The sequence below is a fragment of the Typopeltis vanoorti genome, chromosome 14, assembly GCF_054136105.1.
Source record: "Typopeltis vanoorti isolate ZY-2024b chromosome 14, IOZ_Tvanoo_1.0, whole genome shotgun sequence".
In the NCBI taxonomy this organism is placed as follows: Eukaryota; Metazoa; Arthropoda; class Arachnida; order Uropygi; family Thelyphonidae; genus Typopeltis; species Typopeltis vanoorti.
In genome coordinates this window covers 75947024-75972829 of record NC_143562.1, presented here as the reverse complement: position 1 = coordinate 75972829, position 25806 = coordinate 75947024, and the positions used below count along the sequence as shown (strand labels likewise).

Below are 25806 nucleotides of genomic sequence, written 5' to 3'. Positions count from 1 at the left end.
GTTCATGTGGGGAGATAGTAACTCCCTTGCAGTGGTAAACAACACGCCCTCCCTAACAGCCACTATACTGCAGAGGCAATAAAAACAAGTACTTTTATTATGCCAGTGAATAAGTATGAGGAGTCTGTGTAATATATTTCTCAACAATAGTGCAAATAGAGACAACTGGGATAAAAACACACTAATTAATGAATCACATGTCCCCTCATACAGAAACTATGCTGTATAGACTGAAACATAACCATATGTTGCATGGGCAAACACAGTATCTAACTAAAAACTATTGTTATTAATTAGATGTGTGCGAGTTCAATTTCCCAAGGCAGCAATAAAATTCAACCGAACGTGTTAGAATTCGTAAAAGTGTTAAAACTAAGTAATATATATATATATAATGAATGTTATGGCAGTTTCAGATATGGAATTTGGTTGAAAAGAGTTAGCATTTCAACTCAATTGTCAGCTATGCTTTTATCTTTCGGTTGTGCGAACTTTTGTTAATACCACACCAATCATATGCACGTTTTAATAACCTGCCTTTGCTGTCTGTTTCGCGTTAGGCTTAATTACCTTAAAGGGAGAAAAGTCACAAAAGAGAAAAATGTTCCTGGTCCGGGGATTCCCTTATTCAGGTAATATTCACTAATTTCATGTTATCAGTCTGTGGTGTGCCAGTATCGGTAGGTGGTGATATTATTTGATCTATTCTACGTTAAAAAATTTAACCCTGAGATGGATAAGTGGCTGATAAAAAATAAAAAAAAAGGACAGTATTTCATATTTTACCAGAACAGCTCGCATCGTCTTCAGAACCAAACGGTAAGAGGCAAAAAATGTAATATATTCATTTGATTTTTGCAATATTCGCTGTGTATGTTTTGTATTGAATATAATACAATAAATATTATAACAATATATCTCTCTGTTACGATTTTTTTTCGAGGGGGGCCGTGAAATATTTTATTTTTTGCAAAGGGGGCCCTGACATCCAGAAGTTTGGGAAGCACTGGTCTACATGACCTAGCCAAAAATTTGATATCTCATAGAATGCTTCTTTCTAAATACAAAATCATCTGACTGAACAATAAAATTTCCACAATGCAATATTATAAAGCATTTAGATGTCATATTGCTGGTTTTCAAATCCATGATTTTTTCTAACCTTACATAAATGGTATTTTAATTCATTAAATATAAAAATCAAAATTCTCTTCCTATTGCTGACAGGTGGTGGGTACTGCAAAAAATAACCTGTTCTCTGGTAAGTAATGGAATGCCCAACATATTACATATTCTTAAATTGTACATATTTGGTCTGATGTATTAAAATAAAGAACTTTTATTATTAAAAGACCAGAAGATAAATGATAAAATATACAAAGAGCCAACAAGTTTCACTAGCCACTGTCTAGCATTTTCAAGGCTGAACTGGTGTGAAAACAAATGCATTAAGTTACATTTCAAACATACACTTTAGTAACTGTTAGGCCATTACATTTGATCATTCTGTTTGAAGGCGTGCATGTGTTCAAAAGCTTCAGTCAGATTCCGGTACATGACCACGTGTTGTGTAGTTTTTTGCATATTGTAATTCTGTCGAACTGAGAGAGATGATGAGATTTTTCCATATGTCTTTAAGAATAATACCCTGATTTCTATTTAAATTATTGCCTGTGCGTAGTACCATAGCTGCTTCTTTTAAGGTTCTGTATCTGTAGTCATTCTCGATGTAAGGCATAGAACTGTTTTTCCAATCTATAACGTGATTTGATGTTGAGAAATGATGAGCTAAACCAGATGTGATGGTTCTGTTATGATTGACATTCCCCACATGTTCCTTCTGTCTTATTTCAAAACTTCTAGAAGTCTGACCAATGTAAGAAAGGCCACCTTTCTTCAAATGTCCTGGAGTATATGAAATTCCATGCACGTGTGGCCTTTCTTACATTGGTCAGACTTCTAGAAGTTTTGAAATAAGACAGAAGGAACATGTGGGGGATGTCAATCATAATAGAACCATCACATCTGGTTTAGCTCATCATTTCTCAACATCAAATCACGTTATAGATTGGAAAAACAGTTCTATGCCTTACATCGAGAATGACTACAGATACAGAACCTTAAAAGAAGCAGCTGTGGTACTATGCACAGGCAATAATTTAAATAGAAATCAGGGTATTATTCTTAAAGACATATGGAAAAATCTCATCATCTCTCTCAGTTCGACAGAATTACAATATGCAAAAAACTACACAACACGTGGTCATGTACCGGAATCTGACTGAAGCTTTCGAACACATGCACGCCTTCAAACAGAATGATCAAATGTAACGGCCTAACAGTTACTAAAGTGTATGTTTGAAATGTAACTTAATGCATTTGTTTTCACACCAGTTCACCCTTGAAAATGCTACAGTGGCTAGTGAAACTTGTTGGCTCTTTGTATATTTTATCATTTATCTTCTGGTCTTTTAATAATAAAAGTTCTCTATTTTATATTACATATTCTGTTTCAAATATGCAAGGCAAGAGGGCAGCTGTAGAATGCATGTTTTACTGTTTCCAATCAGTGACAGACGTCACAGATTGGATTTCCGATGTTAAAGTACCTCCATTTGTTGGTATTGACTGGGAGGTGACCTCCTGTTAGGGCATTTCTTGGAACTACAATAAGTTATCTAACAAAGTGTTGTCAGTACCCAACTGCAGAAGTTCACAGTGAAAAATATTAAAGATTTCTGTATGCCAAATTTTACTTTTTTTAATGAAAAAAATGTTGCACAGAATGTTGTAGTATTCATGAACAATCTCTGCTTTTGGACCTTTATAATCATTTACTCCAAACATGGGAAGATGAAAACCCAGCTAGTACAGGAGAGCGTCTGCACATGTGTGATTGGTCTGTAATATTTTATGAATTTTTGAAGCTGTATTGCTTAAATTGCAGAATTTTAAGACTGGTCCAAATCCTCCATGTTTCTTTGATAGTTGAAGAAATTCCCTTTTAACTTGGTATCAGCTGGACCAAAAAAATTGCACAGGCAATTGTCAAGTAATAATTATTATTACTTGACACCTCCAGGGAGTCCAAAGACTCATCGAGGGAGGGCACCTACTCTACAGCTCTCTGTCTTCACCAGCTGCAACTACACCACCGCCGTCTACCACCCATCTCCACCGCCACTAGTAATATTTATTATGTGCAACTGAGCTGGGTAGTTATGGTGTGAGTACTATGGCTTTAAAAGAAATGGAAAGTGGCCCTATTTTCCAGTCTTCTAAGGTTTCAATGTTCTTGTATATAATTGAACTGGCAATATTGGATAAGTAGAGAAGGGAATTCCAAGTATAATGAGGGGGTTCTCTCTCTCTCTTAGGGTTTAGTCCAAAAGGAATGTCTCCAAGATCCCACTTTCCAAAAACTTAATTTTGTCTTGTCTGCATTAGTAAGTAATCTACTGATCTCTGAATTTTTCCAAAATACCAAAAAAATACCTATCAAAAGAAAGATATATATGGAATCATTATCCTTCAGAGTGCCCACTACATCATCGGCATATGCTAATACCTTATTTATCTTCATAGTTGAAGGAACTGTTATTCCTCGCACAGCTTGTGTATTGTTGACTTCCTGTAAGAAGGGTTCAGGAACCAATGCAAAGAGCAATGGACTAAGAGAGCAACCTTGCTTGACTCCATTTTGAATTTTGACTGGGTATGACAGGAACCCATTAACTAGGAGGCGGGTAGTTGAATTGGCATAAGCTCTTTTGATAATGGTTAGCAGCTTTTTACTCACACCACACTTAAGACCCAGCCCTAGTCTTGATTCATCAGCAATGCCAGTCCTGAGCCCGGATAAAATTAAGGGGGATTGAGATGGTGCTGTTACTTACCTGTAAAAAGGGCTTCACGGCCATTGTATCATCATATGCTAATAAATAAACCCACACCAATTTGCTGGAGGATGTGGAACAGAAAGGGATACCAAACATTATCAAATGCTTGAGTAAGGTCTACTGATAGCATTGCTATCGACTGCTTTTTCATATTAACAATATGCAGTAGATCACTTATCAGAAACAGTTTAAACTCTACTACTTGGCCTGGAATTCCATACTTTTAATTTGCTTTTATTTATTATCTCATTCTCACTTTGAGCCTGTTTATTGATAATGCAGAAAAATATTTTGTAGTCAGTATTAGATAGAGAAATAGGTCTCCAGCTGCTGATTAAGGTGCGATCTCTCTTAGGTTTTGGAATGAGGATGGTGTGGCTTGCTGAAAGAATTAAACAGTATAACTAAAATGGGAAGAAGAAAATCCCAGGCCTCACAGTAAAGTTCTATCCCTAGTTCTATCAATTCCTGGGGATTTTTTTTTTTTTTTTTTTGTCTGGCATTCTTTATAGGCTCTGGTAACTTTAGATGCTGTAATGGGTCAGTCAAGCCCATCTTGGATATGAACAGGAAAGCTATTAATGTTCCAAGAGTTATAATTTCCCACAGTACTATTGTCTTCAGACTTTTGTAGTGTTTTTGAAAAGAGTCAAGGATGTCTTGAATGGTTGGACATGACTTCACCACCAGTGCAGATTTCAGTGATAGTTCTTTCTTTGCAGAATTTAATGAATTGTCTATTGAAGAATGCATCTGAAGTGCTGCATTCTTATTTTAAAATTTCTTTCTTCTACTTGTTTCTGCCTTTCCACTTCTATCTCTGTTAATGTTTCTATGATGGTGCTACATTCTATACCATTGTGTTGGTTTGCTACGAACCAGCTTTTCTCTTTATACAGGCCTCTGAACTTTTTTCTTTTGAGGAAAGCCTGTTCCTTTCCCCATTAATCATATTCTGTTTTATTACTTGTTTGAATTTTAACCACATATCCCAGTTCCAGGTAACATTATTCCAGTTTGAACAGAGTATGGAATTTGTTTGTAAAGATCAACAGAAAATTTGGAAGTCTCCATAGTCCAGAATTGATCTCTATTTGTTTCATGCAGTGGAATTTAAGTAGAACTGGATTATGATCTAACATGTTGATGTCAAGATGTTATCTGAATTATCCTGTTTATAAGGGAAGAAGAGATATAAATCCGATCAAGATGGGTACCAATACCTTGATTTATGTACGTGTAAGACTGGAGATTAGGATTGCGAATCCTCCATATATCTACTAATTGAGTATTGTCGAAGCATGGTTTTAACTGTGCATATCGCACTTTTCCACTCCTGGGGTGTGTCCTCCTATTTTGTCTAATGTGGGGTTCTCAATACAATTCCAGTCTCCATCTCCTATGATATGGTGGGTACCATATAAATAGATCTCCAATTCCTGGGAGAATTTTAGTCTAGCTGTTCCATTGAATGGAGTATAAACATTTATATAGACTGGAAATACATCACAGTATTTCCAGTCTATTGTCAGGATTCTTCCTTCTGCATCCCTTTGGATATTACAGAATGACCCAAGGAGGGGGGGGGGGGCAGCAAGAATAAGAACTCCTACTCCAGCCCTGTTAAATCTTCCAAAGCTCCAATAAGAAAGAAATGTGGATATCTATCTGTTAAACTTTTTATATCTTTATATCTGCAAAAATATGTTTCTTGCAGAAACAGAAATCTAATATTATGGCATAGCATAAGTTTCTATATAGTTTCTTGTTTAATTTGCCTGTGGAATTCTTGTACATTTAATGAGGCAGGGCAGAAAGGAGATGCTATGATTAGTGAAGTATCACTGGTAAGTCTTTAACTTCTAGGTTTTGAATGAACCTGATGAGGTCTTCAATATGTGAAGGAACAGTTGTGTAGTCTGCTTCTTGTGAACTGTTTTTCCAGTTGCTTTCCATTATTTCAGTTTCATACCTGTCATTCTTGATTTGGAAGCTAGTTATTTTCTTTTCATGTAGATGATAATCATACTGAGAAAACTTTGAATCAGTAAACATATTTTTTCTTTAATTGTATCACTTGCTTTCCCTTTATTAGCATGAGATGATGTTTCATAGTCCATAAACTCTTCTGAAAAGTCCTCATTTGATGATCCACGACCTTCTCCATCTTTACATTTTTTATTACTACTTCTTTTTCTTTTAGATGTAATTCCTTTTTTTAACACATCTTTTAATTAATTCATCTTTCCTTTTTGATGATCTTGTTTGCATATTAAGTTCTTTCAGTGTCTTACTTGCTATTTTCGTCTCCAGCTTCTCCTTGTAGAACAGTTTGTTTGTATTTTGTCTTGTATCTGTTTAGTTGTTATACTAGGTTCATTATTGGTAATTTCAATTGAGGTTGGTCCATCCTATTTGAATGGGACGGTGGCTCCTGGAGTTCTGGAATTCTGGGGCTAATTTCTGGCTGATTTGGTCATACACTTTGTGATTTTACCAAGTTTAGTTTATTTAAAGATGCCATCTTTACTAGACTGAATTGGAAGATCTGGAAACTCTTCTTTACGACTCCCCAATATATGCCAGCTTGGCTGGCCAAGTGGCTAGCGTATCTGCTCTCCAGCCAAAAGGCTGCAGGTTCGAATCCTGCTGTGGGCATGGATGTTTGTGATTGTCTTTGGAAATATTAGTGATGGTGGTGGTGGTTGGTGGTAGATGGCGTTGGTGTAGTTGCGGTCAGTTGGTGAATTGAGTGGTGGAGACAGAGTTGTAGAGCAGGTGTCTAATAATAATATACAATGTCCTGATTGGCTCTACCAGTGCTCCCACTCTTTCAGCAAACGTTCTGAAAGGACAGGTGTTATGCAATGTTCAGAACTTTTGCATTTCTGACAGGGTTTGAGACACTGATTAGCAATATGTCCAATCTCCATGGAGTTGAAACATTTAGATTTGAGGCAGTTATCACCAAAGTGATTGTATGAATCACAATGCAGGCACTGTCCCTGTACTCTGGGATAGTTTACCATAACTCAGATTGTATCAATATTGATAAAATTTGGTACAGGCGTCTTCACCTTCATTGTGAAGGTGACGTTGCCAGAAAACCAGTTTGGATCTTTTCCTAATTAACCCTTTCATATGTTACTAATTTTGCCCTATTTTGAGAATGTCTGTATAAGAATTACCTAACTGTTCTTTATATGTTCCATTGGAAATCTTTCGATTTTTACTGTTTTAACCTGGCTTCCAACCATTATTGGAATGACTATGCTGCCTTCGAAAGTTAAAACCCTGTAATGGTTTGTCCCTTGTTTCCATATCTTTAACTACAAATAAATATTTTCCTCTGCTGTATGGGGCAAAAGAATAAATCTTACTAGCACCAACAATCTCTTTTAAAATTTTAGTCACCCGTCTTGCTTCTTCACATCCTGGAATTTCAATTCCTGGAGTTTGCACCCTCAGAGGAAATGGTACCATTATCTCAGGTAGGGAAAAAGACTAAATACCTCTGTGTTTGATTGTAAGAGGGAAAAAAAACTTTCAGTCTTGGAAATTAGAAATTAAAAATTAGAAATTAGAATCAGTCTTGGAAATAATCCCATGATATAGAAATAATTTTACACCACCAGCAAATGCTCTATTTGAGCTACTATAAAATGGTGGCCATGATACTTCCAAAATTAATCCTGTAATGCAGATATTAAATGCACTCTACCAGCAATCTTAATATTTACTTAGGGAGAGGTGGGAAAAAAAAAAAAAAAACAGTGCTAGTGGGTTCAAAACCACCAGTAAAATAAAATCAGAGTGAAAAACAAACAAAAGAAAACCAAAGTACTTACCTTGCCAAAATCCAAGCTATCATCAGTGGGAGCCAGATCCAGAAGTGATCTGTACCAGGTACCAAGGTAGAAGTCTCGCCTTATTGCTAAAATATTCTGGATTAGAGATAGTTGTTGAAAGTTCTTCCAGTTGGTTATACTATAAGTTAAAGATGCCAATAAATTATATTCTTGGTTTAATCATTTATTCAAGTGTAAGCAAACAAAGTTTGCACATAAAGTACCTTCACCACTGGGCAACTCGGATATTGAGGCTAACGACTCAATATCCGAGTTGCCCAGTAACAACTTGCCTTAGTGTCCATAATGCAATGCACATATCCTTATGGACATGTTAATACTATGCACTATGAGAAGGGTACATTTATTGAGTTCTCTTTAGTGAGAGCCAGACCCAGACTTCTGCATTACTTCAACCTTGGTATCACTTCTGAGTATGGCTCCCACTGATGAGACCTCAATAAAGGTCGAAACCGATCTGGGTAGTGACCCTTCACATAATGCATAGCATTAACATGTTCGTAAGGATGTGTGCTTTGCATTATGGGATACTAAGGCAAGTAATGTGAAGTCATTAGCCTCGATATACAAGTTGCCCAGTTGTGAAGACTTCACGTACAAACTTTGTTTGCTTACACTAGGATTAAACCTAGAATATAATTTCTTGGCATCTTTCATTCATAGTATAATCAAGTGGAAAAATTTTCAACAGTTATTTTTTCATAGTCGTTCTTCTTACTTGCCATTTAATGAAAGAACTTTTTAGAATATCCCTTGGCCTCTTTAGTTAGTTTCGTCTTGTAATTTGAATTTGCCTTCCTTACCTTGGTCACCCTTCTTGCCTTATACTGTCCATGAGTTTGCTGATCACTTTTCTCCTTATATATTCTTCACAGCATTTTCTTTTTCCGAAGCTCATGCTTAATGATATTATTCATCCATCTAATTCATACCTAATTAACCTTCCTTACCTTAGGTATGCAATGTTAACATCTTTCCCTTGCAGGACTTTATGCCATGGCATGGCTTTGAGTTTCCTCCTAAGCTTGTCATAATCATCTGCCTTGTAATTCCATATATACCCTTCTTGACAGAATATTCCTTTTTTTTTTTACAATCTCCCAAGTCATGACTGCATATTCAGCTCTACCTACTTTTCCTAGTACCATATCTGCTGTTCTTAATATTGTTAAGAATTTCCCAGCCATCATTAACACTCTCACTATCAGTTAGAGTAAATAGGTTTTCATTAATTTTTTTCACCATAATAATGCAAGACTTCTGATTCCTTCAGTCTTGCATTATTAAGCTTTCTGGCGTGAGATCTATACATCATACTTGCATTTGAAATTCTGCTTCTAATCTTTGATATGACTAGATAGTGGTCAGTCAATATTTATCCTCTCCATAGGATCTGACATCCATCAAACTGGAGAAGTGTCTTGCATCTATCAAGATGTGATCAATTTGGTTGAAGGTGTTTCTATCAGGAGACTTCCAGGTCATTTTATGAATGTTTTTATGATTAAACATTGTACTACCAGTAACCATGTTTCTCGAAGATGCAAAGTTGACTAGTCTGTTCCTGTTATCATTGGACTCATTATGTAATCTGTATTTCCCAGTGGTTTTCCTATATATATCTTTGCCTATCTTAGTATTCAAATCATCTATAGTAATTTTAATATCCCTTCTTGGACATTCCCCATAGATTATTAAAGCCTCATAAAAGAGATCTTTTTTTCAGTTGAAGCATATGCATAGATAACTATAGTTAAAGCCATCCTTTGATTTGTCATCTACACATTCTGGGTGATTTTGCTTTGAAGTTCTTGATAAAATGTTTTATTCTCTTGTTTATAATGAAGCCTGTTGCAAACATGTGATGTTTATCAGCTATAAAATATAATATGATTCTTCTTTTTTATGATCCCTCTCCTGTCTAGTTTATTTTTTGTGTAGCATGTAAGTTGTATTTATCCAACTGCTCCAATAGCATTTTTATTGCTCCAGACTAATAAAGAGAAGTACATTCCAATCGAATTCTTAAAACATTGCCTTGTTGTCATCATTTAGTCCATCAGGCAGTTATTGTTTCCTCAAATTTGGAACAAAGTAATTTTTTTTTAGGGTGGGATTGTTAGCCCTGTTCCAAACCCCCAGAAATAGGACCAGTGTTTTCTGTTATGGTTGTCTTCCTTAACTTACTAGTCCCAATTTGAAAGCACCAGGAACTTGCTTTTTTACCATTGCATAACTTAGCCATAAAAATGTTGCCCAGGAGCCATGATGAGGGCTTGCATGAACCCGAGTCAGAAGCGCCTTAGAAAAACGAAATGTGAGATATGACAACGTGTACCATTAAAACTCAGGAAATGACATTTATTCCTAGTCTCATTTCTTGAGTTTTAATGGTACGCATTGTCATATCTCGCATTTCGTTTTTCTAAGTCACTTCTGACTTAATAAATCCACCTTAGACCTTGGTCTTCTTCTGTCTTTTTCCCTGCCATCTTGGCAACAAACACCTGTTTTGCTAATCTTTCTCTCCTATTCTATTTAAGTGACTATACCACCTTAGATTAGCCTTGCTCATGCATTCTTGAATGCAAACAACATTAAGTTGCTTCCTAATGTCTTCATTTTAAATATGATTCTGACATTGATGCCATCTGTTCAGGCCTTTAATTTTCTAAGAGCTTTCATATGTGTGGTCTTTAATCTTTGATCAAGTGATTTATTTCTAACCAATTCTCTGATCCATAACTTAAACTGATTTGAATACATCTTGTATACTGTGTGTGTGTGTGTGTGTGTGGCATTTTGGCAAATTTCTGGCAGATTGACACTGGGTTTGATAAAAATACCTTATATTGATCTAGGAGCTGTGGGATCTATAATATATGAAATTTGTGAAATTACTTTACTCGTGTATGTTTGATTGGTGAATGTATACTTAGGTCTCCATAAGTTTTATCCCAAAAAGAAAATACTGAGGAGGAGAAAAAATGAAAAGCTAGGATCCCTTTTTTTAGAGGGTTTAAAACCATTAAAGTTCTGATAAGTAAGGTAGCAGTGGTATTCTCTGGATGATGTTCACTTTTTGGTCTATTAACTAAATTATGTGGGATGTCAGATATGGTTGCATTGTTCAGGTGTCTTAATGGTGATTATCTTAATTGTAATTTTCCTGCCTTTGTTACAAGAGATTCTTATATGCTGAGCTTTGATCTGAAGAAGGAAGCCCTGGAAGAGTTGATTATGATGAACTTTGAAATTTTTGTACTGTGTTTTGTTTGTAATGAAATTACCAGAAGTTTTTTTTTTTTATAGCCAAATATGAAAAAAAACTGAAGACCCAACTATTGCTAAGGAGCTCATAGCAATGCTTGACAAAAACAGAAAGGAAAGATGGATCTCAACCATCTATGAACTTGACTTCACCAAATCTACCCAGAAAAGCTGGTCACTCCTGAGAAAATTAGGGGGGAAAAAACTGACAACATACAAATCACCAGAGGTAACTCGTGATCAAATGGCTAATCATTTACTGAAATCTTCCAAGATAAGTCCCAGCTCTACCAGGAAAATAACTGTGCAATCTTCCATCAGAAAAAATCTGAAGAGGGCCTCCAAGCTTCCTGAACTTGTACAGCCAGTTTCCCTTGAAGAGGTGCAGAAAGCCTTAAAACTCACCAAGAATGGCAAAACTACAGGAATGGATGGTATCCTCCGTGAGTTTCTAAAACATCTCGGTCAACGAGGTTAAACATGGCTGGCTGCTCTTTTCTCAAATATTATAACAACTGGAAAACTACCAAAACTGTGGTGGGAAGCCAAAATAATTGCTGGGTCCAAACCAGGGAAAGATCCAAATAATGCCAAAAATCTACGACCTATCTCCTTGCTTTTTGCTCCACCTTTAAGCTCTTTGAACAAATTCTCCTTAAGAGAATTTCACCACTCATCGAAAGAGTGTCCCCCGATTGAACAAGCTGACTTCAGGCCAGGAAGAAGTTGTTATTGTTGTGACCAGGTCCTGGCCCTGATAACACAGATTGAAAAAGGCTTCCAGAAGAAACTTAAATCCGGAGTTACTTTCATCGACCTAACATCAGCTTATGACACAGTCTGGATCAGGGGCTTCCTCCTAAAGCTAAGCAATATCATAAGGTGCAAAACAACTTTCCAGCTTTTTGAATCCATTCTCTCCAACAGAAAGATCCGGGTCCATATTGGTAGAAAAAGAGCAGGCCCAGATTCCTCCACAACAGTCTTCCACAGGGCTCTGTGTTATCCCCTTTACTGTTTAACATCTACATGTTTGACTTGCCAAATACCAGCTCAAGCAAATATGTATACGGCGATGATTTCGCCATCCTACACCAGTCTATCTCCTTTGCCAACCTGGAAACATCCTTGAACACAGACCTGAACATCTTGGAGGTGTACTTTAAGCAGTGGTACCTGAAGCCAAACTCAGCAAAAACTGTGTCCCCAGCATTCCACCTGAACAATGCAGAGACAAATCGACACCTCAACCTCTCTTTCTGTGACAAAATGGTAGAATATGAGCCTCACCCGAAATACCTTGTAGAGAGTCTGGACAGAAGCCTAACCTATAAAAGGCACATCACCAACCTGTAAAGTTAAAATGAGAAATAATATCATCTCACGGCTTGCTGGAACAACCTGGGGTTGTGGTGCTGATGTCTTAAAGTTGTCTGCACTAGCCCTCCCATTCTCTGCAGCAGAATACTGTGCCTCTGTCTGGGAAAGAAGTGCGCACACTAATATTATAGACACTCAGCTAAACTCTACCATGCACACAATTAATGGGACACTGAGAGGCACCCCTCTTCCCTGGCTGCCTTTCTCATCTAACATTGCTCCACCAAATATACAGAGAAGACAAGCCTCGATTAAAGTATTTAATAAAGTAATGAGCAACCCGTTCCTGCCCCTGCACCAGACTCTCATAAATCCACCTAGTAATCACCTAAAATCACAAAACCCTTTCTGGTCCATGGACGAACTCTCTTCAGCTGCCCTACCATCAACACTTGACATGTGGAGAGAACAATTGTCCAACAATCTTCCAACAAATGGTTTCCTAGTTGAAGATCCCTCTGCTCCGCAGCCTGGTTTTGCCCTTCCTAGGAAGATTTGGTCATCTGTCAATGGGATGAGAACTAATCAGGCAGATGTGGCTACCTACTACATAAATGGAGTCCATCAGACCACCGTTATTGTGATTGTTCCCCTGTGGCCCAGACGATCAGTGATATTATGAATGACTGCCCAAGGTGCCAGTTTCATGGTGGTGGCCTCCAGGACATCCACACCATGACAGAAGAGGCCTTGGATTGGCTTTCTGGTCTAGACATTGACCTGCAGCTGCTTGTGCCATAAGAATAAATAAATAAATAAACAAACTGGAAGTTTCCATATGAGATGTATATTATGATAATTCCTGCTTCTTACACCCATTAGTGTATTGTTTATAGATGATTCAAGATATTGACATTAGACTTTTTAGGATTTGGTCATCACTGTAAAATTTGATATTTGTATAACCTACAACTAGTATTTTGGATTTGCTATGGTATTTTATACACTCATGTTATTTCTTATATTTCTGTTTTAGGTAATGTATCTGTATTCGAGTTTATTAACACAGGGTCATCTGCTAGAAAGAAAGGTTTCATTCTGAGTTCTGAGATGTAATTGACTATTTGAAAATTATTTTTCATTATCTGAAATATATATAATCCAAACAGATTAGAAAAAAAAAAAAATTAAGGTGGTATCTTGTTGCTTCACATAACTAATAGTGAATGGTAAAAGAATTAGCTTTGGTTAAGAGCTTTTAGCATATTAATCAGTACTTGGGCAGAAAAAGCTTGAATTATTTTGCTTGGACAATCCTTGCTGTTGAAATGTAATAAATCAGAAGCCTATGCACAATATAGTATAAGCAGTAGATTTTTATCAGAAGCTCCTAAGAATCTTATGGCTGCATTTGATGGTACATTTTTAAAGTAATTTTTTTAATTTATTTTTTGAAAAACCAGCATGATTTTTCAACAATGATAGGTTAGTGAAAGTTATTTCATTTCTAACTTTCATTAACAAGATTAACTTATTTTTTAATGCTTTATTGACAGTGTATATTTACTTTTAAAAGTTCTTTTTTTAGAATTTCTGAATTATGATAATTAAAAGATATTATTTTATCTGAACTTGCTTAGTAGAAGGATTGGGGGAGGGGTCATTTTAAAGACAAAGGAAACAATATTTTCTAACCAGAAACAAGAGAACAAAAATACTATAATGCTAATATAATTTTTTTTAAAAAAAAAACTAATTTGGTGATAATTTCTAATTCAGTCTGTTTCAATTTGGCTATCTTATTAACTGCATGGAGAAAACTTTTCATGATTTCTATTATGCAAAATGAATAAAAAATTAGTTACTTAGTATTTGTTTTCCTACATTAAGAGAAAAGAAAGAAAAAGCTAGCCTTTTCTTCTAGTGTGCTAATTAATAGACATATATCATTTGGTTGGTTTATCACTTTTTGTTATAATGAAACCTTCTTTCATAATATAATATTAGTTACGAAGAAAAGGTTAAATGCAATTTAAATTGTTTATATATATATTTGTTAAGCAAATGCCAGTTTTCAAATTTGTTAATATTCATCTTTCTTTTTTTTAACACAGTCACATTTTGCACTTTGCTAGCATGTCACTTCTTGGCCTGCAGGCCACCTGTGGTCTGAGTCAGAAAAGTAACAAAATAATCATTACCTGGACCATTAAATTTTTGAATTATTTAAAATTTAAAGTTAAGTAGGTTAAAATAGCTTTTGAATTTGGGGCGTGGGGGATTCTGAGCAATGCTTAAGTTTAAAGCAGCACATGAAATTATAATGTTTTCCTTCTAGATGTGCTTCTTGGCAGCTACCGTGGCCAAAAAGTAGCAGTTAAAGTCCTTAAAGATTCCAGCAAGGCTGCACAGAATTTTTTGGCAGAAGCATCAGTAATGACGTATGTTTAACATTTTATATTCTTTTCATGAATATAATATTGTATGTATAACAACTAGTAGATTGTTCTCTTGTTAATTCTGTGTGTACAAGTGAGCTACTGAGGAAACAGATTAGCTATAATTTTGAAGCAATGACTTTAATGCCGTTAATTTAAGCACTCCTTAACATCAGTGTTGCTGACATCCTCTTGTGGTGCTCTTCACATTTTGGATGGGGAATTTATACTAAACTCAAACAACATTTGCGGAGTATCCTGCTTCTAAAATTGCAGACACCCTCCTGCTTTGTCAGTACTTGATTTGCTGTTTTACATATAAGATGTATTTTATATTTTTTAGATGAAATAGATCATTTGAAGGTACACATCAGGAATTTGATGATGGTGAGACATTTTGCTGCTAATTTATTTTTGGGAACAAAATGTCTTGCAAAAATTTCTAGTATCATCCTGCTGTCACAGTCAACTCTACAGGTACCCTTAACCTTTGATTATTGATACCAGTGTTTTGTGGAACTCCACATCACCTTTAAGGAATACGCAGAACTGAGTGGGGCTTCTGACCTAATGTCTAATCCTTACATTCATGTGGGCCAGCAATATGGGACTTACATGACCAAATTGTAATCTTTATTGACTTAAACAAGAAATACATGTGATGGCAGTCTCGTAAGCATGAAATTTCGTACTGGCTGGGGCATTGCCTAATTAAACAAGGTCCATGTTTTTGTTGGGGAACCAGGGTAAGTAGTGAAAATTCAGCTACTGGAACATTAATACTCAATATCGATGGAAAGGAAATCAAACTTGCAGAAGAACTGGAAAAGCATCAATGAATATAGTTACAAAGATGGTAAAAATAAGTGAGTTCCTACTACATAATAAGGGTAGGATGTTATGTTCAGAGACAAAGATCAAGAAAAGAAAGGAGTCCTGTAGCATTCAACACCGGTAATTTTTTTGATTTGGAGGCAATTTCAAATGGGTTTATGTGGACAAACTTTAAAATGGGGAAAACAAACAATGAAATTTATTTGTACCTATGGTTCTGCAGAAGTGCAGGAAAAAAAAAAAAAAAAGAAGAAAAAAGTGGTCCTTGTTGATGATCTCAATAGCAGAGTCAGAAATGTATCCCATCAGGCATGTAGAAAATTTGGAGAAAAAGACAAGGCTAATAATAATAGTAGTATTTTCTGCATTTCTGCTCAGCATAATGAACTCGTAATTACCAACACCACATTACAGGATAAAGATGAACATGAGTTTATGGAGAGAAGACTGAAGACATAAGAAAAGCCTGGTTGACTATGTTGTTGCTGAAAGTGATATCTTCATGCTTATTCAGAATATAAGTGTACGTGGAGGATTTGAAATTGAGAGTCTTCATTTATTTCAAAGTAGGATAAAAAATGAATATCACATGGAAAAGACAAGATGTAAAGAAGTTTTAAAAAGAATTTGAGCAACTTTTACAGATAAACTCTAGACTCAACTATACAAATCTTATTCAGGAAAAAGAACCAAATCTTGGAGTCTCATTGGCAGACTCTGAAGAAAACATTGATTCAGTAAGAGGCACATGGTGTAGTTTTCTGCAAAAATAGAAAAATAAGAACACTATAGTGGACACAAATTAAAGAAGCAATCCTGGGAAAGAAAATATACCAAAAAATCCTAGGAAACAAGATGACACATGCTAAAATAATATAGAGAAAATTGTAAGAAAGCCAAACCACATATAGCTAAACAAAAGTCATGGGAAGACTTTGGTAAGAATATAGAAAATAAACATCCAGGATGTGGCAAAATTATTATTATTATTATTATTATGGGCAACTCCAAGAAGTCCTTAGACTCATCGAGGGAGGCCCTAAACATCATGTCAAGAACTATTCAGCATTCGCATAGTATCCATCATACTTTGCTTTGAACTCATTCACAGTCATGGCACCCACAGCAGACTCTGGCAGCTTATTCCACTCATTCACCACTCTCCAAGTAAAAAAAACCTAGTTCTAACACCCTTGCTCACTACACTCTTACTCAGTTTCCATGGATGGCCCCTAGTTCTCCCACCACCACCAGACCTGTTCTGAAAAATTTCCTCTGAATTAATCTTGTAAAAACCCCTCAGTAATTTGAATGTCTTAATTATATATCACCCCTTTTCCACCTATCAACCAATTTCTGTAACCCACAGATCTTCAACCTGTTCTCGTAAAGTTCATTCCATAGACCAGCTATCATCTTGGTCATTCGCCTCTGGATCCTCTCTACCTCCTCCCCATCAAGAAGAAACCCTGCCCCCCAGATCTGGGCACAGTAGTCAGGATGGGGTCTTATCAAGGCTCGATAAAGAGGAATAATAATCTGCTTGCCAAAGTATTCTTCAGTAACCAAGTGATCTGATGAGTTGATTTAGCCATTTTTGCTATGTGCCCCCTAAACTTCAACTCCCTATCCACCAACACCCCCAAATCTCTGGCTTTGTCAATTTCCTGGAGTACAGATCCACCAATATGGCGTACTGCTGCTAATCTTTTCATCCCAAAATGCATAATCTTACACTTTGCTACATTAAACTGACATCTGCTCTCCTTAGCCCATTCTGCCAATCTATTCAAATCATTGTGCAAACTTTTGACATGTGTATTCACTATTGCTCTACCCAAATTTGCATAATCGTCAAATAAATGAACAGTTCCCCTCAGATCCCTTCCTATATCATTAATGAACAAATTAAATAGCAGTGGTCCAAGAACAGAACCCTGTGGCACACCACTAGTCACAGGCCTTCTTTTGGACTCTACTCCTGAATAAACTACTCTCTGATATTTCTCCATCAACCACCCTCCTATCCATCCCCATGTGCTGCAGTTTACTGATTAGAATTCCATGTGGTATCCTGTCAAAAGCCTTAGCAAAGTCCAGCAGTATCACTGTAAACCCATTACCCTTATCCAGTTCAGCCGTCACTGTATTATAAAATGTGAGCAAGTTGCTGAGGCATGATCTACCCTTCACAAAACCATGTGCCCCCCCCCCCCCCCCACCACCACACACAACACAGTATCCCATTTCCATCTATCCATTCCTGTATTTTGCTCTTGACTAATTTCTCCAAAATCTTGACAACTCCTGATATGCTGATCGGTCAGTTATTTACAACAGCAGTTTTGGAGCCGCCTTTATGCAGTGGAAGTATTTTCCCCTGTTTCCACCCCCTTGGGACTAACCCAGAGCTGAGACTTAAATTAAACAATATGGTCAAGGGCACTGACAATTCCTTTGCCGCTTCACGTAAGACTCGAGCTGGTATACCATCCAATACTACAGATGTATTCACATTCAGGTTCTGTATTTTTCTGCTTGCTTGCTTCTAGTGGATCAGCTAACAACAAGAAGCACTTGCTTCTTGTTGTTAGCTGATCCACTAGAAGCACTTGCTTCTTGTTGTTAGCTGATCCACTTCGGTAGACATTTTTGTAATGCTCCAGCTGCCGCTTGTCTTATGTGTCACTCCTTGCAACCGAGCTATCTCCCTCATTGCAGCTAACTTTTCATTTTTTATATCAATCAAACCATTCTCTCGCTCTGTATTTTTACTCTCATTTCTGCTCTTTCTTTTCTTACCACACTAGTTACCCTTCTGGCCTGTTCTTTGTACTGTTCGTATGCTGCAGGTCACCTTTCTCCTTAAATTCCCTCCACAATTGTTTCTTTTTTTTGCAGCTCAAGCTTAATGGTGTTATTCATTCATTTAACTCCCCATGATTTACTCTCCAGACTCTAGGTATGCATTCAGCCATTATCTCCCTCAAACATCCCTTTACCCCCCCCCCCCCCATAAAAGCTCTACTAGTTTCCCTGATTCTGCACATCCATTTTCACTTCATTCAGCAACAGTTTTTCCAGTCTCTGAACATCAAATCCATTCAGATGCAAACCATCCTTCTTGTTTAAGTCCTTTTGCCTGTCAAATTCACTTCATACATCCACAAACCCCACACTATTCGCAGTTATGGCCCTCCTTCTCAACTCTACTCTGTCATACTGTGGCAACAGACTCATTATTTTAACTCACTCTCTCTTTTCTTTTGCTACCTTTAGTAATTCTTTCAAGTGGGCTCTCATGGCAAATTTTTCACCTTTTAAATCATTCGTTCCGGCCACTACAATCATTTCTTTCACCATATGCTTCTGTGCTCTAATAGTCTTGCTTACATCACTAATTTTCGCACCCAGAAAGCACGATTTTGTCAAACTCTCATCTATCACACCTTTTACTCCTGAATTACCATAATAACACTCGCTCCTTAATTTTTCTTTCACTGCCGATCATGTTCTCATTTTTCTTATCATGCACTTGCTTTCTTGTTGTTAGCTGATCCACTTTGGTAGACATTTTTGTAATGCTCCAGCTGCTGCTTGCAACCGAGCTATCTCCCTCATTGCAGCTAACTCTTCATTTTTTATATCAATAAAACCATTTTCTCGCTCTGTACTTTTACTCTCATTCTCTCCTTCAACTGTATCACTTTTAAACTCACTCTCAATGCTATCTGGTTATATCACAATTTTCTATTGCACGACTTTCATCCACTATGTCAATAGTGCAACCTCAGACACAATTTAGATCCTCACTTTCACAATACTCTCAACACACTTTCCCACCACAATCGCTCTCAAACCAAACTCCAGCTGTTCTCGGTAAATCATACATTCTGCAGATCTTACACTGGATGAACTCCCTTTGGTTAAATTCTTTAAACCAGGGGTGGGGAACCTTTTTAGTATCAAGGGCAAAAATTGCTAATTTAAAAACTTCCACAGGCGACTGGTAAATTTTAACTCTTATATATAGTGTATGTAGTGTGCAATATATATCTTACCAGACGTATGACGATCATATTATATGTAATATAGCTATTTTTGGTTTTGTATATTTAATTATTTAAATTTAAATAAGATGGTAAATTAAATATGGAAATAGACAACAGAATCAACAAAGCTGGTATGGTAGGAAGTCAACTGAATAAATTCATATGGAATAAGAGAGAAATTAGTTGGAACACTAAATTAGCTGCATACAAGACAGTGTTCAAACCAGTTTTAACTTATGGATCTGAGAGCTGGGTCAGAAGTAAAACACTTGACCAAAGACTAGAGACCGCAGATATGAGAGTCCTGAGAAAGATTAGAGGCGTGAACAGATGGCATCAATGACAATATCATATTAAAAACGAGGATATTAGGAAAGAACTTGACATTGTCAGCATCCAGGAATGCGTTAGCAGAGCTAATCTTAGGTGGTATGGTCATTTAAACAGAATGGGTGAAGAAAGATTAGCAAAACAAGTGTTCTCTGCCAGGTTGGCAGGAAAACGACCCAGAGGAAGACCAAGATATAGGTGGATTGATACGGTACAAAGTGCCTTAGACGATAGAAATATAAGATCTGATAATGTTGGAGTCTTGACAAGTAACAGACTGATTTGGAGGAAAATTGTAGATAGGAAGTTAGTAATGATGTAATTTTTTCATGTAGTACTATCATATCCTGTACACCCCTTGAGGGTACATGACAGGAATTTGATGATGATGATGATGATAAATTTAAATAAATTTAATTATAATAAATTTAAATTATTATAAAATTTTATTTACATGTACATACGAATACATCGGGAAAGGGGCGAATTGAAATAGACTCGCAGGCGAGGGGTGGCGCCATGTTTTGCACTATGCATCTACTGCATCTTATCAAAATACTAAATTAACACTATTTAAAACAAACTTTTGAAGCTAAACTAATTAACTCCGCAATATACTGTAATTCTAGCACAATTTTTAAACTAATAACGCTATTTTTTTAAAACTAAATAACTTATCTTTCGGAGCTATTCCAACACAGAATGTTCTGAAGGCTATTGAAAAACCATAGAAATGGATGAAAGAGTACTGTAAAAGGAATCAAAGGTAATAAAGGTGATATGAAAACTGAAGATAAGGATATTCTAGATGTCTGGAGTAATTATCAGGTAACCAAAACAGTTCGTGCAGTTTTCGGTAGAGTTTGCTTGCATGGCTTGTTTTATTTTGTAGTGGTTTGCAGAGTGCAATTTTTTATGTGCATCATAAGGCACAGGTATGTGTCAGTCAATCGGTGCACTCTAATTTGGTGTGTACTCTTTTTCTTTTTTAAAATGCCAGTTGAATCTTCTGTAATTCGGTCTTGCTTACTTTACAAATTTAAATTCAGTTCGAAGGCTTCCAAATGGTGCACATGAGATATGTGTGCCATTTGGAAAAATATGCGGTAACAGAACATACTGCGCATAAATGGTTTACAATATTTGTTTCTGGTGATGAATCACTTGAAGATGCACCACGTTCAGGAAGGCCCTCCATGTTTGATAATGAAGAACTACGTGCCGCTGTTGAAAATAATCAAGATTTACTTGTCAAGAAATTTTGCAAATGTTTAACGTGAGTAATGAAACAACTCTTTTTCCCAGATAATACACTTGCATTATCTGGGAAAATCATGGCAGCTAAACAAATGGGTCCCACATACATTATCAGATGACAATAAACTTCAAAGGCTATCAATTTGTTCTTCACTTTTTTCACATCATAGAACCAAGCCGTTTTTGAATTACTTGCTCATATTAGAATACAAGATCCATTTTGTATCACAAAATGGATCTTGTATTCTAACAGGAAGTGAATTTATCATTGGTTGTCACCAAATGATCCAGTACTGCACACTTCAAAGGCACTGTTTTATCCTCAGAAGGCTATGCTTTGTGTGTGTGTGTGGTGGACTGGAGCAAGTATTGTCCACTATGAGTTTTTTGCTGCAGGCCAAACAATTACAGCCGACATCTACTCGATGCAACTCGAGTGTGCAGGATGCACTACTTCAGAAACAGCCAGGACTAGTCAATCAGAAGAAAGTGCTATTCTTACAGAACAATGCAAAACTTGCCCATGAGAACATTTGTGCTTTAGAATGGGAAATAATTCCTCATCCTCCATATTCTCCTGACATTTCTCCAAGCGATTATCACTTTTTTTTGGTGCTAGACAATCACATGTGAAATGACAGTTCTGCAATAAAACAGAGTTTGAAGTGGAGGTTGCTAGGTTTATTACATCTAAAGACAAATTGTTTTATAAAAGCGGAATTTAAAAACTTATATCTTGTTGAGAAAGAGTTGCAGATTGCAAATGTGCTTTTAATTTTTATGAATTAATTTTTTTTAAAATTTTAATGAATTAAACATTTTATGAAAATTTCCGCAGTTTAATTTTTATTATGAAAAACCTTACAAACTTCTTTGGTGACCTTGTACTACTTTGAAAGACTGTTAAATGAAACAGGCAGTGACAGAACTGTGGTAGAAAATTTTCAAGAGAAATGCAAACAGGAGTACATATCAATACTTCAGGTACAAAAAGCTGTCAGAAACTTGAAATGTGAAAAGCCAGTTGGAGTAGATGATATGCAACCAGAAATGCTCAAATATGAATGCATAAAAGTTTTGCAGTGCATAATTCAGAGAACTGGTTGGTTCTCTTCAGAGATCAGGTAGAGAACCAACTTAATCAAAACAGCTGCCAGATCAGTGAAACCTAATCAGAAAATGGACTAATAAAAGGTGAATATATAGACGCTTGGGTGGTACCTATGTCTTCTAAGTAGTCCACACTAAGGCAACTAGTGAATGCTGGAGAGTGTGTTCAGGTAAGCTCTCTGGTCAACTTACTTTATGAATCTTTCATAGTTTCTGCATTTGGCTTTAAAATAATGTTGGATCTGATATCCACTTTGCTTATATAATTTTGCATCACCTAACTGAAGCCTTGTAGCCCTTTATTTTAGATAATAAAGTTGAAACTTAGGATGCTACTTTTGGTTTCTAATGTACATCTTTGTTTTGCTATTGATTTGTTATGATTTCAATCCTGGTTTATCATAATTATTTGCAAAACTTGGATATTATAATCTGTCGTCTACTCATGTGTAGCCATTGAAATGATGTAATAATTTCAACCTATGTGTCATTTGTAAGCTATGCTCTGAGTAAAAACACTGTTCTTGTTCTGCAAAATAACTTCAAAATCGCACAAGAATGAGTTGGATATTATTGCATGGCAGTTTGAGAGTATGATGTGAAATAGCTGATCTTGTGAAAAGTATGGATGGTAATGCTTTCCTCCCATACAGTCTTGATATGAGTCCTTCAAACTTAGATCTGTTCCCTAAATTGAAAGAACATTCCAAGAGAAATGCTTCACTGTCATTGACGAGGTTCATGCTGAAGTGCCCCGACTTGTCAAGCACAGCAACAAAAGACTTGCAGAAAACAAACTGTAGGAACTGTTACAATATAAACTGACAGAAACCATGTGAAATGTGGTAGGTGGCATGAGCCAATTTTCAGCTTTTCGTGCAAATAGTTGGTTGAAAAGTTGAAGTCCGACATATGGAAAGATCTGAGTGATTTTCAAATATATCTCACAGGATTAATCTTTGATTCCTATTAAGTTTGCCTTGTGAAAAGATGATCATAGTAGATTTTTATGTTGCAACCAGTAAAGTGGTCTTCAATGTAAGCATGAAGCTCTTATTCCACTCAGTGTTGTGGCGTCTGGTAAAAATTAAAAGCTACACCTGAATTGTCATATCTCTTATTGTTAATCTGTTCTGTCTTTTTTCAAAATTTCTTGATGTATGGCCTATGTAAGAAAGATCATGAGAGTATAGAACATTATGAAAAACCAGGATGTTTGTAGAAGCAGTTGTGATCTTTAGGAGAACGAAGTAAACATCATATAGTCAAATAGGCTTGAATGCCACTCTGATGTCACGAGTTTGAGGTGACACTAGGATCTTGATAGAAAGTCTACCAATGTAAAGAATGCAAACTGAAGTCCTGTAGTGAATTTCAGGATTTGCTGTGGAGCAGGATTAGAAAATAGCAATTTGCCTTCGAGTTTCTGTGAATATTTATTGCAAATAAGTTGTTGGAATAGAGTTTGTAGTTTTTCATCGTCTTTCTTCATCTCTTCATGATAGAGACCACCTTTTTTTTGAGCATGTAATCCTAGTTTTTGTAACCTCGTGCAAAGAAGATGAGTGCAGACAACAACTTGCACTTCTTTGATAGTATTAAAACATCTAGGAAGGGTAATTTTTCCTCAGTTTCTAGTTCCAAAGTAAATTTCATTTTTTGGTAGAACTAGTTAGATGAAATTGTGTAAATCAGCAGCACTATCTTTCCAGGTGATGAATGTGTCACCTACATAGCTCCACAAGACTGAAGGTTTATGGTTTGTTGACATGATGAAATGGTTTTGAAAAACAGTTCTTACATAGTTTTAGTAATGTTATAGTTTTTATTTACCTTTATTTTTATCCAGAAGCCACAAGGTTTAGTGCCAAAACTAGTATGTTTCATTATCTTTGTAGTTATTTATGCCAGATAAAACCTAGTTTATTTCTAATTATACTTATTGGTTGAAAGTCTCCATATCAAACAATTTTATGTTCTTGTATATATTTTTATCAGTGGCTAAATAGAATAGTAAAGTTAAGTTTTACCTTTTAGAAATTGGATAAATAAATAAGATAAATGAATTTGGTTTCTCAAATTATGAATAATTATAAATGTTACAGGTCTTTGAAGCACATGAACCTAGTTCAACTTTTAGGAGTAGTATTTGATGGTCCATCTATATACATTGTTACAGAATACATGGCCAAGGGATCACTGGTCGATTACTTGCGTTCCAGAGGCAGGCTACATGTTACAAAAAGAGATCAAATCAACTTTGCCACGTAAGCAAAACTTTATCATGATATATTACTGTTAAATATCTTTATAATTGATTAATATAATAACAAAACCTTGAAATTTAGCCAGTTACATAAGAAACTTTCATTAACACTCATGTGTAATATAAAATCAGTTTTTTTGACAGTTTCAGGTGACCTTCCATGAAGACATTAGATAACATAGAATGACCTGAGCTCATGCTATAAGGTCTTAAATCATTATTAGAGTTCATTGTACTAACAATGTTAAATACTATACCTTCACAAAACTATGAATGTTTTAGCATTTTTTTCACCTTCACCCATGAAAAATTGCAAACCTATAGTCCATTAGTACCGTGAGTAGACTTTCAGTCTATTCACAGTACTAATGGACTATTTTCTTATTTTTTTTAAAATTTTGTTATTTATCTTATGTATATTTTTTACATATTTTTGTACATAGTCTAGAAACTCCACCCAGAAGACTATATATGAAACTTTTTTCCAAGCCCTTTGAGCTTCCATCAGTAGGGTAGTGATCTCACAAAGTGATGAAAATCATCTCTGATACAATGACAAACACAAACATCCATCCCCATGACAGGATTTGAGTCCATATCTTTTTGGATGGAGTGAGGATACATTAACCACTCAGCCACCTTGGCTGGCCTGTGTTGGTTTTATTAAATATGGCTTCATAGCTCTCTCTCTCTCTCCCTCTCAAAAATTTCAGGTAGGAATCTGCTTTTTTTTCATACAATCCTAATATATTTGTGCATAGTTTGTACCGGGTTTGAAGAGTGTGATTTGCAAGATCCAATTCTGGCTCAGATAAAGTAATTTTAATATTTATTCATTTACTATAGATTTATCCAGCTGCAAATTGCCACAAGAACAAGATGCATATGTGAAATATCCTCCCTTCCCAACCAAATATAATTTTGCATTCTTTTCAAAACACTTTTTATTAAAGTAAAATACAAACTAAATTGAATTTCCGTTCAAAGTTACCTGTTCTGGATTTTCCTGTTGACCTCCAAAATTTCAGACTTGTCAAGGGTGGTTTCATCAGGAAACATAACATACAAGTGTGATAAATCAGTTGGTTAGATAATGCTTATAATTCGTTCTCTCCTTTCATACAGTAAAAAGTTGCTTTGTGCTTTATTACAGAACCAACT

The 25806-nt window shown here is 35.9% G+C and overlaps 1 protein-coding gene across 2 annotated transcripts in view; it reads left to right on the top strand.

Moving 5' to 3' along the window:
• LOC150099683 (tyrosine-protein kinase CSK-like) overlaps positions 1-25806 on the top strand; it is a 262985-nt gene that overhangs the window by 128205 nt on the left and 108974 nt on the right. For both annotated transcript variants that reach the window (XM_090404533.1, XM_090404534.1), the window contains exons 7-8: positions 14697-14799; positions 24485-24646. In XM_090404533.1, coding sequence (XP_090260659.1) covers positions 14697-14799; positions 24485-24646 — 265 coding nt within the window. The remainder of the gene's footprint in view (positions 1-14696; positions 14800-24484; positions 24647-25806) is intronic.